General features: G+C 44.5%; 2 protein-coding genes across 7 annotated transcripts in view; one reads left to right on the top strand and one right to left on the bottom strand.

Annotated features, from left to right (window-relative positions):
* Positions 1-14,046, top strand: part of ncam1b (neural cell adhesion molecule 1b) — a 66,942-nt gene extending 52,896 nt beyond the window's left edge. For 3 of the 6 annotated variants that reach the window (XM_086216668.1, XM_086216666.1, XM_086216669.1), the window contains 7 exons: positions 323-451; positions 3,683-3,807; positions 4,097-4,277; positions 6,414-6,612; positions 8,115-8,231; positions 8,930-10,048; positions 11,965-14,045. In XM_086216668.1, the coding sequence (XP_086072794.1) occupies positions 323-451; positions 3,683-3,807; positions 4,097-4,277; positions 6,414-6,612; positions 8,115-8,231; positions 8,930-10,048; positions 11,965-12,085 (1,991 nt within the window). In that variant the 3' untranslated portion in view covers positions 12,086-14,045. Of the gene's footprint in view, positions 1-322; positions 452-3,682; positions 3,808-4,096; positions 4,278-6,413; positions 6,613-8,114; positions 8,232-8,929; positions 10,067-11,964 lie in introns of all 6 variants that reach the window. The other 3 variants (XM_086216667.1, XM_086216671.1, XM_086216670.1) reach the window with 3 other exon arrangements.
* cadm1b (cell adhesion molecule 1b) overlaps positions 1-15,529 on the bottom strand; it is a 273,072-nt gene that overhangs the window by 220,315 nt on the left and 37,228 nt on the right. The gene's annotated exons all lie outside the window — the stretch shown is intronic.

Genomic DNA, 15,529 nt, shown 5'->3' with positions numbered 1-15,529 from the left:
ATACAATCTTGCAGAAATTGCTATGATTCGTAGAAAATAATCCCAACCCTGAAAGTGCTTTATCGGGTAGATTGTAGTCCAGTTATCTGTGAGACAGTGGCTCCGAAACAGCTGTCAATTGTTCTCTAAATAGAATAATCTGTTGTTTCAACATTGCTGAAATGAGAATTTGGCTAATCAGTGTTTACTTGATGGAATAGTGATGAAATTAATTATGCGTGTGTATTTGGAACCGGAGACGGGTTTGTTTTACGGCTCGTCAAAGTGATCAAGGTGTTCTCAGCAGGGGTGGGGGGGGCCTCTGCCTCTGATTTTGTAACAGGCGCCATCAGCGAGGTGACGATCACAGACCTGAGTCCAGACACCAGCTACGAAGTGAAGCTGTCAGCCATCAACGGGAAGGGAGAAGGTGAAAGTAGCCCTGCCGAGTTTTTCAAGACGGAGCCAGTCCGTAAGTAACGCACGCGGCACAGTTTTGCAACTTTTATCAGATGCCCCTTTTTTTCATCACAAATACAGCAACCGGAGCCTCTCTGGAGGAGGACGCCATTGATAGTGATGTCTGAGAACAACCTGGCTGTTACGCACAAGGAATTTGACACTTAATTCCATCACACACTCAATCTAATTGCCCAATCAATTCAAATCCACTGATTTGTAAGTATTTTATTTGACTCATTAGACCATAACATGCATGCAAGACATGAATGGGAATCTAAAAAGAGCGTGACAACTCCCTTCTCTGATCAAAAGGAGAAGCCTGCAGTGAGTGGATCCTAGCGTTGGTTTTTAGCCCCCTCTGTCGGTCGGGGATGGATATTTTTGGAGGAAGAAACTGCAACTTCCTGTTTGCTTCATAATACACGCGCCTGATTCAACACTGGTCCATCAGTGCGGGAAAATGTGTTAGTAATAATCAATTTCCTGCTTTGATATCTTGAATCATCCCTCTTTGTACTCTTGACCTTGCAGAGGTTACAGATGTGTTCCATGTATTTGGAGCTTTTTGATCAGTAGTAAACCGGAAACAGATGAAAACGTCGAAATATTCATTTTATGATGGTAAATTTCTCTTGTGAATGCCTGCAGACATCATTTTGCTGCCGATGTTTAAACTTCCCGATTGTCGACTTTTCAGACGGATTGACGACACCATGGGGTCTCATGCGCATGCAGAGTGAAGCCACGGCAATGGAAAAGAATCATTGAAAAAAAGATGTTGAAAAACTCCTCCGAAAACTATGCCTCATCAGCCAAGAGTTTTAAAAATTTGACTAAACAGAGGCAATAATTCTGCTAAATTTCATATTTCAGTGATTTCGCCTTCATGATTGCAGTGTCTCAGAACAGCCTTTCTGCCACACGCGAACCCTGAATGTGACTATGATTAAATAAAAAGCTTTTACCTTCTCTTCTCCTGTGCAAGATGCCAGGAATCCGTCTCGCTAAACTCAGTGAAGTGTTATTACGGAGATCCAGGTAGTCATTTGTGCAGACAACTGACTCTGATTGCCTGATATCTTTTCCTTTATGTCTCAAGATGGTGTGTTGCCTTTTTTCTCAGAAGACACAGGTTTGTTCTGTAGTGACGATAAAAGATAATTAGTTTTTACTGCTGTGTATTATCCCCGCAAGATTATCCTGTCACCTCGACTGATGAGCTGCGTTTGGATAATAACGTAACAGCATAGTTAAGTGTGGATTTGTCTGCTAGAAACTGTGACCTAGTACGTCCCCATCATGTGGGCAACTTCCTTTTAGTGTGTGTAACCTGTAGATCTTATTTCACCCACATCCCATGAGTTGAAAGGGGAGTTATCCAAATATGAATATTAATCTCTATCTAATTTGCAGCTTGTGAATTAATTGGCTTAAATAACAGCATTATGAATCAAAGCCAAATCTTTGCATTTCAAAAGCTGCACATTTCCCCTCTGGCTCCAGCTATTTTGTATAATTTGGGAATGTTTGCATTTGGATTAGTCCCATCAGCATTGATTAAGCTGTTGCCTTGCAAATCATTCATTCTCTGAAGTCAAAAAGATTAAGCCGTTAGATGTCTTCCACACAGATCCATCTGATGTCACGTTTAACAGTGGAAAGAGCTTTTTAATAATGATTCCATGTCTTTCTGTTTGAAGTCATTTTTGTCCTCTGCTTCTCTGTGTTGTGTTGTCTGTTATATTTTTCATGTCATTTCGTCCTCTTTTCCTTTCAACCTCTCGTGTGTGCAATTCATGTGACTGTTGTTTGGCTTGCATGGCGCTGATGACCCCCTCCATTCTGCAGAAGGTAACAGACGTTTGAAAGAAGAGTCCTAGTTGAATCCAGCAGTTAACCATTAACGCTTCTAGGCAGACTTGTAATAAGCATCCACCTATTAACGTAGTGTCATGTAGACGTCTTCCTCCGCGAGATAAATGAGAGCCAGAGCAGTCCTCACGGTGACGTCGAACAGTCCCGACTGTCCGATGTCACCAGCGTGGCGTGAATAGATGGGAGCTACCTGAGAGATGGGTGGCTATAAATCTAACCTGTAATCAACCCACTTTCCTCCCATCACAACACAATCACAATCAATATTTGTCCTTCAGCTCTTTGCTCTGGTTCTCCATCAGCAGCGTGCCGTATTCACGCTCACAGCGACGGCTAACCTCGTCATGCCGTCGTGTTTACCTTTTAGCCTCACGGTCCCGCTCATTTCCCGCTTCATGCCACATCAGATTTATGACAAAAGCTGTAACACAAGGCAGAATAGAAGCTCTAACCAGAATGCACCTCCTTTTTGATGTTGGCTTTGTTTTTTTTAAAGCTTTCTTCTTAAATCCTCTGATTCATTCTTACTCATGTATAATGCAAGACTGGATCAGAGCCCAGTGTATGGCTGGACTGTGTGTGGTCAGTGTGTTTTCACTGCGAGTGCCTGCAGTGCTCATCTGCTGTGGTCCCCATCACAGCCGCCCTGCCGCTGAATCGTCTTGTTCGTTGCACTAGTTGGTGATTTCAAACTAAACGATAGACAGATCTGCTGCAGCGGGTACAAAGACCTGCTCCACGGACGTGACGTGACGCGACTCGTTAAAGCATGACGAGGCTTTTGCTTCAATTGCGAGGCGTCTTTCGTGTTGTCACGACAGACAGGTGATGCTTTGCCCACTACTCCTGAAATCACATCTGTATGTTTGCGTGGATTCATTTTGAAACAGCCTGCGAGAAACTTCAACACGCCAGCAATAAACCAGTGGCGCAAGTCAGTGGCAAACCTGTTGACTTTGCAGCGGTCCAGCCAGAAAAATAGGCTTTCATGTAAAGTGTTAAACATGAAACTGATTTCGAGTCAGTTGTATGACACAAACCTGTTTATTATGCTATAAATTTTCCAGTAAAAGAGAAGTTTGTCCATTTACTGACACCAGGGGCCTATCACCCAGCTATGTGGAACTTGTAATGTCTCTCAGCAACTCAGAGAGCGAAAGACGGGCGAGTGACCTTAAAGGACAAGAAGAAAGGGAGCGGCAGGCTCCAACATGCTTTCAGTATATGATCAGTGTCCTTGTTATTTTCCGTTCCTACAAAGACTGACAGAACTGCCTCTGCTTCTCCCAGTAAAATAACCCATCTCACTCTCTCCTCTCCGTCACAAATGAGTCTTTAAATAACCTTGGAACTGCTCTGCCTGTAGGAAATCCCAATCCTCCCAAGATCCAAGGGGCTCTTGAACCTATCGGCAACTCCCTCAGAATCAGCTGGATCAAGCAGGATGACGGCGGCTCACCCATCTTACATTATCTTGTCCGCTACAAACCAGTGAGTTTGGCACTGGATACAACACAGACAATGAATCTGCTTTCGCTTTGATACGAGTACAAGATTAAAAAAAAAAAAAATTAAGTCAAAAATTGGCTCGTGTTTTTGTTCCTCTGACAAAAGACAAACAAGAAAAGAGTAAGGCTTTTTTTTTTTTTTTTGCGAATGAAATTAGTTACCTGAGAAGATATGACAGTATGTTCAAACAGCTCCATAGATCTGACAACTGTAAAAATGCTAGTCCTGCCACAGTTGAAACCTTTTATGTTATGTATTTGTGTGCCCTTAGATCCAGGCGCCAGAGTGGAAACCACAAATGCGGGTCCCCATTGGCAGCGATTATGTGGTTCTGAACGGGTTGGAGTGGGATACGGAGTACAACGTCAACGTGGTGGCAGTGAATCTGAAGGGCAAGTCGCAGCCAGCTACCATGTCCATCAGGACGTCCACGGAGCCAGCTGCCATCCCAGGTAAACATCCCCAGGTCACTCACTGCAGCTAAAGTCCCGGAAAACTGTGGAGCAAAAACTCAAAGCTCGGAACCAGAGCGTCACATCCTATTTTTACCTCCCTAGCAATGAAAGGCGAAAGACAACTAAATAAATCTACAGAAAAAATAGATTTCCTGGACAGCAATGTGCCAGAAATGATTTTCCGGCTGAATTTTCTCACTTAAAAGTTTTGACAGCTCTCGGTAAATGAGCTTGAGTTTGCTCTTGCAGAACTGGGGCAGGCAGTTTCCACAGAGGATGAAATGATTTCCCCTGAATAATTGTATTTTCTTTAGTTTAGCTAATTGGTAAAATAGCAGTTTCGAGTGAATAGTTCGTCCTTGTGTGGAAGCAGCCTTGAAATTGACTCTCGATAACCACCAATTAACCTTGAGGTCCTAACTGTAGCTGAAGGGGTTTTTAACCAAGAGTACAAAAACCACGCGGCTCCCTTTAGGTGCTAAATGCTGCTTTGCTGAATCATTGTAGCAGACCCTCATGTCCACTCACTTCTGTGTTGTAATTCATGTTCCAGTCTCACACACACGTCCTCCTCACTCACCATTGAGTCATCATACACTCCGCACGATCCCCCTCCATCCTGCGCTTTTGCTTTGATGCTGCTGTATTTTTTTCTCCCTTGATATAAAAAAATCTGTTTCTTCTTTTATTTCACATTTGGTTTTTTCCTGACATATTTTCACTTTCTCTCTTCCTCTGTTTCCCCCCTCCCCCTCTCTCCTTCCCCCTCCTCTTTGTTCCTTTCATCACCCCCCCCCTCCCCTCCCCCTCCCCCTCTTCTCCTATATTCTCGTTATACCTCTCTCTCAATGTTCCTGCTCTCTTGCCTGGTCGTGGACATTGGTGTGATGGATCACTTGAACATTTTCGTCCTGACCTGTGTGCATTTTGGTGTTCGGGGTTGTGCGGCCCCCCCACCACCACCACCTCATCCAGTCTCTCAAGGCTGTTCATCTGTGACATGCACTTTGGTATCACTCATCCTGTCCTCCATCACTGTATTCCTGCTCTCGTAGCATCGTGGGGAATTCACACCATCACTGTAGAAGGAGAGCTTGTCTTTCTCTGGCCTGCCTGTCTCTCTGGACGCTTTCACATCCTAAAACAGACTTTGTCCATGACAGATGTGTCTCTGTTATGGGTGTGAAAAGGGTGCTGTGTAGCTTCAGGACAGACGCGCTGAACCAAAGGCCGTGGAAAGCCTCCGCCTCCCACAGATTCACTGTGTGCAGTGTTAGCACAGCCAGTTGTCAGTACTAGACTACATAGAGGAGTGCCAGTTTACACTCGTGAACATAGTTTTAAATTAAATTAAGTTATATTAGAAGAAAAGGATAATTTTTGCATTGAAATAGCGTGATTGCTGTGTGCCCGGCATGTCTGTGTATATGAAGACTGTATTATATTGTTACACTGCTCACACAATTCTGTTTACAGTATATAAAGATTGATACAACTAACCTTGACATGATTGAAAAGCACCTAACTGAAACTGTGTTATCATAATGGGACAGTTTGACAAGATTATTTACAAGATGAATGTCCGTATTTCTAATGCATGTGTGTTTCCAGTGTCTTCCAAAAAATAAAAAAAAAATAAAAATCCATGTTTTTTTACATTTATAATCAGAGGGCGCTTTTACGCACCTGCCCATCAGACCTTGATCACCTGTGAGCCGTTGTCGAGTTAAACGTTTCTACACATTCTTCTAACCGCTGTCTGTAATTATGATTTAAATGGACAAACTGAAGAAAGATCATTTTTTCACAAGTGTCACATGTGGGTATGTAGCGAGGTAGTGTAAGCTTTGTTGGTTTGCTCTTATTTCTAATACCAAATAAATGGGTTGGATCTCCTTGATTGTGGCTGTTCATATTTGAAACCATGCAAAGTAGCTGAAAACAAGTCAGGCTGGACACAAATGTGTTGCACTGCTTATAAGTTTCTCTGTGACAAGTAGAGGTGAGTTCTTTCAGTTTTTTGAACTATTTGTAGTAGCAGCAGCATTTTCCTACCCCGGTGGCTCTTTCTGTCCCACTGCCTCGCTACAGTTTTTTTCACCTCCCTCTCTTCCTCGTCTCTGTTTCTTACAGATGTGGGTGATAAGGGGGCTCTGGACATGGGCATCATGCTGTGGGCAGGGATCCTCGTCGTAGGGTTTGTGCTCCTGCTGCTGGCTGTGGACGTCACCTGTTACTTTGTGAACAAGTGCGGCCTTATCATGTGTCTCTGCGGCAAATCAGGAACCGGAACCAAAGGACACAACCTAGAGGAGGGCAAGGCCGCCTTCATGTAAGTCCTGGAGAGCAGATTTCAACAGTGAATGTCTGCCACGGGTTATTATATGGTTTATATATGAATTTGAACGAACTCCTCCAGTCTATAAAGTTAGATTATAAGGGATCTAGTCTTATAGCATCAACCAGCTCTGCAGCCCTCAGCTTCTATTTGAAACGTCTTTCAGATCACGGTTTTTGTTTTCCTGACAGATATCTGGTGGCTACAGTGGAGCATTCAGTAGCTGAGCTCTCACGTTAGGAGTTAGCAAATACCAGAAAAGAGTTTGATGGTTTTAGTCGTATAAATCTGAAAGTATAACTTCATGTTCATGCTCATGTAGTTCCATGCCTGCTGGATGTGTTGGCAGTGTAACTGACTGAGTTGAGTTCATACAGGTTGTTGTGTTGCCCTCAAGTGGCTAAAAGAAAAAGTTGTTGCAGGCTTAAATATGTCCTTGTTTCAAAATAACCTCCGAGGGTTTTTGTATGCAGTTTGAAAAAAAAAACCCAAAACAACGACAAGATGAAGTGTTGTGTGCACTGTCATGAGCGCTCAACCCTGGATGTGGAAACAGACCTGGGAGAGTGAAGCCAACAGCCAGAACTCTCTTAAGTGGATGAATGCTGAAGTAACTTAATCCTGCATTCTTTTTCATCTCCAGCAGGGGGCGAAGTCTGACTCTGCAGAAGTTAATGAGAAAATCAATCAACTTCTCTTGATTTATCACCTCACTGAACATGTTTCAACGACTAGTTTCATGTTGTCTCCTATTTATGGTTAAAAAGATGACAACAGTTTTCGGGTTTTCCTACTTCATGACTGACAAGTGGCAGCAAAACACAGGCTTTAAAACCAATGATGTCACACCACCTTGTATCTGTTGTTGTTGTTGTTGTTTAAACAAGTTGTTCCAATTTATCTTTTTGTAGTTTTCTTGTTGCTTGGCCTTATCTCATCTGCTGGACTTGTACCTCAATTAGTGACTCCCTGCATTTCCCTGAAGGTCTTACGATTACTCCCCTAACAAATAACTATCAATTCCAGCTGCAAGGCTTTGGGTTTGAGAAAGGAGAGCGGGAGAAAACTGCTGAAAGGGCTTCCACCAAAAAACAAAGTCCTGCATTATAGTCAGCTCAGCCAGTATCCGCCAGAACACAAAAATACTCAAATCAATAGAGAGCAGCCGTTCTTGTGATGTGTAGATTTCAGGGAAAATGTCAATGATGTTTGTTAAAGTAAAGCTTTGGAACAAATATTCTTATGTGCACAGTGAGGCAGATTCAAATCGATACAAGTAGGAAGCTGCATCAATCTCACATTGATTTGTGCTACATTTCACGTTAGCGGTTTCACCAAAAGTCTCCATCGTCCACACGAGTGAGCCTGTTTTAATAGGCATACGATGACTCAGCAGAAGTGAACTGTCTACCCTGATCTTACTGCTCGTAGTGGAGGAAACTGATGACTTCATATCCTCATCGTTTTACCAAGGACTGCGTTTCTCCGTTCCACAGGAAAGACGAATCCAAAGAGCCCATCGTGGAAGTCAGAACAGAGGATGAGTGCACAGCCAATCACAACGCAGCAGGACCAACAGAACCTAATGAAACCACACCCCTCACAGAGCCAGAGTGAGTAGAAGCTGATGCTGCCTTTGTGCCGCTCAAGTCTTTTTAGCTGTCGTACTTTGCACTCCACTTCAAAGAATTACATTTGGACAGAATTTCCGTCCTGCACTAATTGAATTCTTGAAAGTTCCGAATATTCTTGAGTGGAGTCCACTAAACTGTGTTGCTTTTTGTTTTTAATTCCCCTCTGAGGGATTACTGCACTTTGAGTTTTTACTCTCCCGTGTTTGGAGATTTTCTGTCTCGTTATATCAAGGCTGAAGCAATACCAGTTAAAGACACAGAAAGGCTCTGGTCCTCTTGAGCGTGGTCAAGTCCTATGACCTCATCTCTCATATCAGGAGAAACATTACATGAGATTGTCACTGGTACTGTTTAACCTTCAGAGGTGATTCTGCGTTGTGCTGTAGTTTCCTGCAGGAAGATTGGTGCTTCTTGTAGTACCTGAGCTTTCCTAGTCAGTATACTCCATGTTGGTGTGTGTATGATGGATGTTTCCTTTAATGTCCACTCACAGCATGACTCCCTCTTTTCTTTTTCTCAATAGGCTTAATGGTTGCTGTTTTTGAGTTGCTTTGTCTGTTTGTGTGAACTTCTAAAGCCAACTAATCCCTCTGCATGCTCGTCCGGGCCACCCTTCCTCTGTCACAGTCACCCTGGTGTCTAGTCTGTGTGTCTCTGTTCTCTCCCTGCTCTCTCAGGCTGGCGGCTTACACTGCTGCTCTGGCATTGGACACCCTCTCCTCCATAGCCACCAACTCTGACACTGCCACTGCAACTATTGACCCAGCACAGGACAGCCCCTCTAGCGAGACCACTACTCTCACTTGTAGCCTGTCCACCCCGGCCAACGAGCAGACACCCGTACCCATACCAGCCCTGGCCCCGACCCCAGAGTCGAACACGGCCCCGCCGACTCCCCTCATCTCCACCTCTACCGTTGAAGCTAAAATCGCCCCGTTAGTCAAACAAAGGGGGAGTAACTCCCTGGAAGATCAGGAGAAAAGTCCCTCTCCTCCCTGCACCCCTGAACGGACTAAAGCTCAAAAATCTGGGACCCCAATACCACCCAAGCGCAGACACTCTCCTAAACTTGCCGCTCTGAATGCCAAAGGTAGCCCCCCTGTATCTCCACTGGCTGCATCCTCCCCTGCTGCTACCCCCCCTCTAGACACCAAGAAACCTGCTCCGAGCCCGCCAGTCAGCCAGCTGCCCAAGCAGCCAGACACTGGGACACCAGCACACACTGCCTCCACAATAGCAACCACTGCCCCCACAAAAGCAGACCCTGATTCCAGTACCAGTGCCCGGGATCCCAGTGGGCGTGGCCTTCCTGCTTTTGATGACAATAAACCTGGCGACCAGACTGCTGATCATAACATCCCCACTGCCAAAGATGCTAAAGCTACGCCTGCTACTAACTCTCAGTCAGTCATCCACGGTGCTCTTAAAGTCCCGGATACTGACGACTCGTCCCCTCTAGTCGCAGACGTCTTCTCCCCTCTACCCGTCACACCCATTCCTCCCCCCCCTGCCGCCGATAGCGTTGAGTTGCCGGTTCTTAACGATCTCCTCACATCACCGCAAGACATATATGACTTGCTAACCCCTGATATGGGGCTCAAAAATCCAGGTTTTGAGATAGAGCTGAGTAACGGAACAGAAAGACCCTCCCAGCCCGCTGCTGACCTTATTAGCTTAGACAGCCCGCCCTCTGCCCCCTCTCTGCCCAATGGAGATGGAGCAGACCTCCCCCCCTCAGGCCCAGTTCTGGAGACATCAGAGACTCTGGCCAAGACTGCTCCTCCTGTCAACGATGAGTACGGCTCCCTCTAGAGGTTTATCTATGTGTTTGTGTGTGTGTGTGTGTGTGTATGAGAGTGTGTGCGTGTGTGTGTTTGTGTGTAATTTGTACGCCCATTCATTCACCACCACATCTTGCCATTGACCACGCAATATGACATATTGTAATGGTAAACTGTGGTAATGACATTGTGGTAGTAAGTATACTGTTCTGGTTTGTGACCGAGGAGTGACAGGATTGTTTTGTTTTGATGCTTGTGTGTGACAGCTCTTCATTTATGGGTCTTTACATCATCACGTGATTAGAACCGCACCTGTCACATGTTGCACAAACGTGATGAGAGCCTTACATGTCGGTCTCATGTCGGGGCAGTTAGAAATGTCACTTATGACCTCGAGCGCGTCAGTAAAACGTGGTTTAAATGTAAAGCAACATAAAAGGTGAGAGCAGCTCACGGTTAACCACACAAAGCTGAGTTCAGGTTGAGGAGAAGAATTTTCTCATTTAAAGAAAGTTAAAAATAATAATAATAATAGGGAGGGAAAAGAGTCAACAATGATAATCAGAGCAGCAGCTTCCTCTTCTATGTCCCAAACTTGTGTCAACTGTATGGTGAAATGGTGAATACCCGCAGGAGTGTGTGACCAAATGAGGCCAAAATGAATCCTCATAGTGTCTTTCGTTGTAAAAGAGTCGTGCTCACGTTGCTCAGTAGTTGAGGTTTCAACAGCAAAAGATTTTCCTTCTTGATTTCACCATTTTACTGCAGCTTATCACATGCACACAACTTCTTCGCCGCACGAAAAATAGTCTGTTTTGTTTTGTTTCTTCTAATTGTGGAAAAGCTACATGACCAGAGACGACGGAGAAAAGTCGTGTTGCCCTCCAAGGACACGCTGCAGGGTAACAGATACAAACAGTACTTCCACCAAAGCTACTTGGTACTCAGACGTCGGTGCCGCCCGGCTGGCTTCTGTAAAGTCATGGTGGACGGGTTGTTTTTATCTCGGAGCATTAAGGCGCCCTTCCAACTGTTGCGTGTAGCTCAAACAGTCACTAAAGAGTCGAACACCTGCCAGGAACTGAGCAGAATCTCTGCAGGCTTTCGCTGCAGGATTTGGCGAATAAGTGATACAAGCAATTATTATGTAAAATATTGTAATTTGCGCTATAATAACTAACGGTATTCTGAGTGGACCTGCATGGTTGTCAAAAGAAATGCACAACAGTCACTGATAATTTGGACACGCAAGTTTCTTCACATGTTGTGCATTTCTGTTCAAAATAGCTCATTTCTTCAACATCGATCACGACTGAAATGAATCTCAGCAGCGGTGCAGCAACACGGAGGGACGTTAAACATTTGCCACTCGCGTACGAACGATTCAGAGCCAGTTGAAAATGATTTATCCATGCCAGCTTCCACATCTGAAGGAGGCTTTATTTAAACGACACGTTTGTTTTGATGCTCAGGCACCAGTTGAGATGCCTCTCTCAGCGTTGCCTAAATCCTCGCCAACTCCGCAGCTCTCCTAAAGAGAACAAACAGAGGCTAGACGGTGTTTTCCTGCTCTGAAGAGCAGACGAGTGGAGGAGCTGCCGGCAGGATGTAGATGGAGCTCTAACACCAGCGGGGATCTCTCAGAGCTCTACAGTAGTCTGGCTTCAGGTTCATTGAGATTTCATTTGAGGAAGGGCTGTGATTTCTATGGTATGTCATTATCTGTCTGTTGAACTTTATCTGACTGTGGTAACGGTGGTGAAGAAATATGTAAGATTTCTCAATCCAGTGTCTTCTTACATATTGGGTGAAGATGTCATTGAGAATAAATGTTACATCTGTGTTCAGCCAAAGTGCGTTTGTTGTCTCCTCGCCCAGCGCTAAACAGATCACTAATTTTGCGTTCTCTTTTCTCCTTTTTTACATTTCAGGAAGATTTTTTCTGATGAGAAAGGCAAAATGGCAGAGGCGGAATTATCGAACACCCTAACGGAGGTGGCCTCAGAGCACAACAGTGTCATACAGACAAATACCGCGGAGAGCAAAGCATGATGGACTGGAGAAACCTCCCAGCCCAGTCCAAAACATTTTGCATCAAAGAGAAAGCGTGCAGGAGTTTTGATTTCCAGTGCCCTTAACTACATATTCAAAACAACACACACACACACACACACACACACACACACTTGATGATTGGTCTGAGTGCACGATGACTATGGTTTCATTCATGACGTGTGTGCTGCACCCAAGGAGTTTATCTTAGGTCATAAGAGATTCATTTTATTTTTTTATCGTTATTTTATTCAAGCAGTCAGAATGAGTAAGAGCAGTCTCTTAATATAATGTTAAATATATGAAATTAAACTTATATTGTGCTTACCGTTTACAGTTGCACACAAGCATTGGATTATAATGGGACATGTAAAAAAACAAAAACAAAAGCAAACATTATTTTTCTTATTTTCATGTTGTGTTGAAATGTACCACTGCTGTTTTTGGAAGTTTGATCTCTTAATTTGTGGGCTAATCTCATGAAACAGCTTGTTTTGCATGTTTACAAGGTTTATTGTTTCACCTTGTCTGTTATGGGGATGTTTGATCTCTCACAGATACGCTGGCACTGATTAAACACAGGCCACAGTTCACTGTTGGGATTATCACCATATTTGTTATGGTTATAAGAATAGAGGATTAACCCACAGCCAGCTGCAGGAGGAAGAGGCCTGACTGCGGACCGCGTGCATGATTAGCTCCGATTAGCCCCCCCGTCTGATGATCAAATCAACTCTGTCACGGCCTCGCCAGAGTGTTAGCTAAACCGTCTTTTAACAAAAACAAGGAAAGTCACACAACAAATACTCACAAAAAACAGAAAAACAAAACAAACAACAACAAAAAAAACCTAAAAATGCCAGGAGAGCTACTGATTCTCAGCCAAGAGTTGAAAAAGCGTGAATCAAGCGAATGTCTTGTGATCTGGAGCTAAATATACGCCGCGTTTTCGTTTGAGGGCAGCAACCATGATGGCAATTGTTCCTTCCTCACACGGAAGCAGATCAAAGGTTCGGCCTCCGTTTAGTTTGATTTGTGCTTTTGAAGCAAAAAAAAAAAAACAAACAAAAAAAAAACCCATCAAAAAAAAACAAAACAGAAAAAAAAAACTCTAAAAAGCATTTTTGTACTATTTAAAAACTACAAAGATTTCCGTTCCTGCCTGCAAGCTTGTGCACTGTGCCTGTGTGTCAGTAGATTGTCTCGTCATCGGTTTCTATGATAATCTGCATAGCTTTGTCGTGAGAGATTTAGCTTCTTCTTTTTATGTATATATATACATATATATATATAAAAAATGTATTATTAGAAGAAAAGTGTTCATTATAACACGTGTAGTGTATTAAACTGTCCGTCTCTGGTCACAGAAGTATATATTGCCAGCTGTCGTGAAGGGAGGTGTTTGAGCCTTGGCATGAATTCAGTCAGTACTTCATCATGTATAACTACACCTGCCCTGGTCTGATCGGGCCGATAGCTCTCGTATTGATTTGATGCGTGTCTTTGGGGCTTGTTCTGGCATAACCACACATTGTTTTTAATCTACTACACCCACCCCACCCAGTTGTTATTCAGGTGTTCTGTAACGTGGTCTGTTTTTTTTTTCTTTTTTTCTTCTTTTTCTAGTTCTTGTCTTTTGTACAAAGATCAGTCACCGAGAGCGGCTCCGTGTCAAGTTGAGGATGCCGTAGACAGGAAGTAGGGTGGTCCACGCCAAACACAGGAGCCCAGTGTTTTCTAAAAGTTTGGGATATTAGATGTAGCGTCTCTGAGGAGAGGCGGCGACACACCCCGGCTTTATCACAGCTGCAACCATGAAAAGCTTTACTGGCCTCGTGCTGAACTGCTGTTCCAGACCACCCTGCTCCCTCGTCTTCTGACGCTCCGTTTGGTTTTCTCGGGTCAAACTCAGAAACTATCTGTTGTGTACAGTCTGAGAGCTAACCCATTTTCAAAATAAAGAAATGGTTTCTGAATTCAGTCGTCCTGACAGTCTTTTATAGTCTTTCCTCAGGAAGGAACTACAGCTCCTCAGAATGTGCGATGACTCCTGCTTGACACTAGATGGCAGTAAAGACCTGCGCAGGGGTTCGGTTGGTTATCGCCATGTCATGGACGCGCTGGACTATTTACAGAGAGGTTACACTGCAAACAGGTTATGCTGGGACTGGAAATTCCTCGGGCTACTTGTTCAGATAGACGGTAGCACATCAACACGTGTTGCATAACGCTTGTTTACGTGGGATGAAAGTTAATACCTGCAGACTCAGATGTCAAAATACAAGGTGCCAGTGAGGGTCTGATATTTTCAGCCCTCAGCTCGGACTCGACCTGCAAACCGGTGCTGTGTCAACAAGCAGTGAGACCTGCCTGACATCCAGTCCCAGTCCCCGCACTTGTCTGGCGGCTCCCCTCTTCCACCTGCGTTCACCATCTGATCATGGAGTCAGCAGATCTAAACTGGTTGTCATGAGTCAGTGGAGTGGTTCTACTGGTCGTTTCTGGCTTCAGACCCCGTGGGTTGTGTCACTCGTTCAGATGTCCGGTAAATGAGTCTGAAAGCACCTGATGGAGAGAGACAGGCAGCAGAGGACGAGCGTTCAGAGCCGTGACGTCGCCCCGGCGCTGATGAGCAGCCGGTCAAGCCTGCAGCAGCGAGCTGACGACAAAACGGAAGTTGGGTGATGGAACCGTCAAAGTACGAGGGTTCAGATCAGGGGTTCAGATCAGGGGTCCAGACCTTTAACCTCGGTGGGCTGACAGGCCAAACTAAACAAAGCTTCCATTCGATGCACCGCTGCCTCTTCTATTTCATTCTTTACTCAAAACAAACTGTTTCAACAAAAACGTATCCTACGTGTACATTTTCACATGCGGTGGGTCAGACTGGATGTTATAAAGGGCCAAATTTGGCCCCTTGGCGTAAAATGTGGGAGTGGGTTTTTGTTTTTTACTGAATGTCCAAACATGCGGACTTATTAAACCACGGCTGACCTGAAATGTTCCTCACACGTCCTCTGACGCAGTTTTCTCTCTACCTCTCACGTCTTCTAAGAAACCTCGGTGAATGGATGGACTCTTTTTCTCGAATACAGGAACCAGAATGAGGTAATCAGGGATTGCAATCAATAAAATACTATAAAACTATTAGTGATTTGTACCACACCACTGCACCTTTTAACCGCCCCCCCCCCCCTATAAAAAAAAACACTTGATAGAATTTTGAAGAAAATGGGCACTAATTTGGCTTTCAATCAGACAGTCGCAGGGCTCAGATGGAGGAGTGAGCCGTGGAGTCACCACCACCCACCCACAGTTCACTACTGCGTCCCTCTTCCTACCAGTGACTTCTGGTGAAAAGTCCAACACTGCAGATATGCCAGTTTAATATCTACAGATGCGGGAATTCAGTGGAACCTCAGCCGCAACCTCTGAACCACGCTT

This window comes from Aulostomus chinensis, chromosome 10, assembly GCF_037954235.1.
Source record: "Aulostomus chinensis isolate RoL2024-O1b breed Wild chromosome 10, RoL_Achi_v1.0, whole genome shotgun sequence".
Lineage (NCBI taxonomy): Eukaryota > Metazoa > Chordata > Actinopteri > Syngnathiformes > Aulostomidae > Aulostomus > Aulostomus chinensis.
This window is presented reverse-complemented; position numbering and strand designations above follow the sequence as displayed.